Source organism: Borostomias antarcticus (assembly GCF_949987555.1).
Source record: "Borostomias antarcticus genome assembly, chromosome: 12".
Taxonomy (NCBI): Eukaryota; Metazoa; Chordata; class Actinopteri; order Stomiiformes; family Stomiidae; genus Borostomias; species Borostomias antarcticus.
Genome location: NC_140245.1, coordinates 22,930,658 through 22,934,211, shown reverse-complemented (window position 1 = coordinate 22,934,211; position 3,554 = coordinate 22,930,658). Strand labels below are relative to the sequence as shown.

The following is a 3,554-nucleotide window of genomic DNA, read 5'->3' as shown; positions in this document are numbered from 1 at the left end:
TTCGCTTTCGAACTTCTGAAAAAAGTGGAAAAAAGCACTGGTTATCAAAACCAACAATGTCTTCCAATCCCCCTCCTCTCTCAACAATAATTTCATGACAGGTGCAATACAGGTAGAAAAACTTCCATCATGGACATATGGATGTCATGTAAGCCATCTGATGATGTCATCAGTACCCAGCATGCAAACAGCTGAAATGTTAATGTATTCAGACAGGGCTCAGGGACTTGGTACCACAGGCTGCTTTCAGCAGTGGCTCCATGTGCTATGGCCTCCCTATCACTTACAGCCCTATACATATGTACACACAAGGTAATACATGTGTATCACTTTTGCTAAGTAGCTTGTTGACAGCAAGTTAAAAAAGAAAAGAAAAGAAAAAGTACTCGGACACGGCACAACTGTTGAGCATCGTGTTGTTAGGGCACACAAATGGCGAAGGTCCCCCACAAAAGACAAAGAATTAACTCGGTCGTTGTAGCATTAGCCTACCTAGCGTTATGCGCCCTTGTTCTCATCAAGTCTTGATTGACAGGGTCGCCCGGGCAAATCGAGAGACCAAAGACGGAACAACGAGGCCATTTTTTTCTGGTTTGGGTTTGAGCGGAAAGGAAAAGGCCCCAACGCCTGAGTGAAACCTAATTAAGAAAAGACGGAAAAGAGAAAAGAGAAAGATTGGCACAACTTGTGGAGAGATCGCCATCTTGGCTGTGTTGCGCCGGGGCGGGCGGAGGGGGGACGGGGCCTAGGCTGTGGGCGGGGCCTAGCGGCTCAGAGCCGGTGCCGGGTGTCGTGGCTGTAGCTGCCCGGCGAGCTACGGTTACGGTGGGGCTTGTAGGCGTCCTGGTAGGGGTCCTGGTAGTCCTGGTAGGGGTCCTGGTAGTCCTGGTACGGGTCCTGGTCCCGGCTGTGCTGGGAGCCCGAGGACATGCGGTTGCGTCCCTTGTGCGCGCGCTCGTTATGGTAGTTCTCGTCCGAGGTCATGAGGTTGCGGCGCTCGTTAGGGGTGGAGTGATCTCCGGTGTGGTTGCTTTGTCTCATTCTTTGGGTCTGCTGAGGAAAAACAAACAACCGACTCAGCAGGTAAACCCTCAATAAAGTTGCATGTACTTGATGTACTCATACACTATTAACATAATCCTCTTTCCTTAAACTGTAGGATTAACAACAGAGCATATCATTGTTTAAGTCTTTTTTTTTTTAAAGATATTTTCAGGGCATTTCTGCTTTATTGGGATCGGATAGTGAAGATGGACAGGAAATGTGGAAGAGAGAGGGGAGGACATGGGTACCAGGCCCGGGCCGGATTCGAACCCGAGCCGCTGCGGTAAGGCCCAGCCTTTATGGGGGCGCTCCTGTCATCGTATTTTATTTATTTATTTATTTACGATTTTATTTGTACAGGGACAGTACATATTAATCAACAGCACACATTAAAAACATGACTATAAATATGTCAGTATTAGCTTAAAGCTTATTTCAACTGTTGTCCCTGGGCGTGGTGTTAAGGCCGCTAAAAACAGGAGCACAGATGGGCGGCAACAATTAAAATGCAAAATACAAAGAGATAAGAAACACACATTAAGACACATAAAACAAACATGTATCCAGACACAACACAAACATTAGCATACACTTAAAGGGCAATGCTCGTTTTTGACAACCTGGACCTTATTTACGACATATTATAAGAAGTTTGACTCACCGAGATCACTTTGGTGTAGTTCGGAGGCCTGTAGAAGAAATTTAAAATCCAGCGCGAGCCAGTATATCCATGTAATGACGGTGATCGGGGCACCGAGAATGCAGTTTCTCAAAATCTATTTTCGGCCGCTAAACGGTTGTTTTCATCAATCAGATTGGATGAATCGACAGTTGAGATTCCTCAACGCGAGGCATTGTTTCGGTTTTCAAATACGGGGTCTTTAGCCTCTGTAATATGATCTTTACACGCCTTTCCCCACTTGCTCCAGCACGCATGCGCACAGGGTAGCACGCAGACTGGCTATTCTCCGGCTCACATTCTCTGCGCTACGATCGGATTGTTGCTGACGAATGACGACGACAATATTCTCGGCACCAACAACGATCGTAGCGCAGAGAATGTGAGCCGGAGAATAGCCAGTGGATTTTAAATTTCTTCTACAGGCCTCCGAACTACACCAAAGTGATCTCGGTGAGTCAAACTTCTTATAATATGTCGTAAATAAGGTCCAGTTTGTCAAAAACGAGCATTGCCCTTTAAGACAATCATTAACAGACAACATAAGAGTAAAACATTTTAAGAACTGTACAATACAACCATGCAGATAGAGGGGATCAAACAATGACTGAGTCTTGTTTAAGTCTTAAGCAATCATTGTTTGAGTCTTTGGGAAAGAGGTCTCGATAGACTTGTTCAGTTCTGAGGTCAGAGTTCACTCCCCACATGCTCACAGCCCAGGGCGGAGCGACCAGACTGACCTGCAGTCCAGAGATGGTGGTGGGGTACGGAGAGAGAGCGCTGGGGCCCAGGTTGCGCCCCAGCAGGGGGTTGAGGGGCGTGGCCAGGGAGGTGTGCGTGGCCTTCCAGTAGGCCTCCAGGTACTCAGCCAGGTGTTCGCAGGCATCCTCCAGCTGGTTCTCATCCAGGATGATGTCAAACATCTCCTTGTTAGTGGGAACACAGAGTGATATAAGGGGGGCGGGCGAGGAAGGAAGAGAAAGCAATTAGAGAAAGAGAGAACGTAATGAATGAATTCAGTATTTAAGCGCACTGTCCCTTTAAAGAGACCCGGATCTGTCGGACGGCTGGACTCACAGGTGGACACTGGGCCAGCTTGTCGGCCGCCACCAGCTGCACGTTCAGGTGCTTGCTCTGGGACTTCCCCCGGGATTTGACCAGCCTCTGCAGGACCTGTCCAGAGAAATGAAAGGTCCATCCACAAGCCATTACTAGGCACTGGGGAAAGGAAACAACACCTACGAAAGACCAGTGGCTAACGATTGTGGAGGAGATCTTTCTTATGGAAACATGGACACATTCTGAGAGTACAGGAAGCACAACTAGACAGGAAATGGGAAAAATGGACTCTATGCAAGACTCAAAAAGAGGACACTGGACTGGAACGATAACTAATGGATAAACCAATCTTCAAAACATGAAGGCACTTCCCAAGCAGTTTTCTTTTTTCTTTTTGTTCTTGTTTTTGCTGAATTAGTTCTTGTATGTGGTTTGTTGTTTTGTTGATGCAACAGACATGTCAATGTCATAAGTATTGGTGTTAATAAAGATTTAAGTGGGAAAGGTCCATCCACAGCTCCGGAACACCAGACCCTGGCGATAAACCAGCACTAAGATGCTCAGTGGTGGATCTGAGTGTTGTACCGTACGTGAAGAGATGCCCCGCCCCTCCTTACCTTCGGAGAGGAGACCTTGACGTGGACGATGATGGGGGCCAGGGAGGTCTTGAGCAGCTGGGCGGGGTGGTTGATGGTGTCGGCGTCCAGGATCACCAGCTGGAGAGACCTGGCCAGCTCGAAGATCCTCTCGATCTCACTCTGCACCTCAGCTA

General features: G+C 47.8%; 1 protein-coding gene across 4 annotated transcripts in view; it reads right to left on the bottom strand.

Annotated features, from left to right (window-relative positions):
• Positions 1-771: 771 nt before the first annotated feature.
• The window catches only part of LOC311315892 (voltage-dependent L-type calcium channel subunit beta-4-like), a gene marked incomplete at both ends in the record, with an annotated part of 15,739 nt that continues 12,956 nt past the window's right edge, over positions 772-3,554 (bottom strand). For all 4 annotated transcript variants that reach the window (XM_084446601.1, XM_084446603.1, XM_084446602.1 and 1 more), the window contains 4 exons: positions 772-1,050; positions 2,464-2,649; positions 2,801-2,896; positions 3,400-3,551. In XM_084446601.1, the coding sequence (XP_084302727.1) occupies positions 772-1,050; positions 2,464-2,649; positions 2,801-2,896; positions 3,400-3,551 (713 nt within the window). The remainder of the gene's footprint in view (positions 1,051-2,463; positions 2,650-2,800; positions 2,897-3,399; positions 3,552-3,554) is intronic.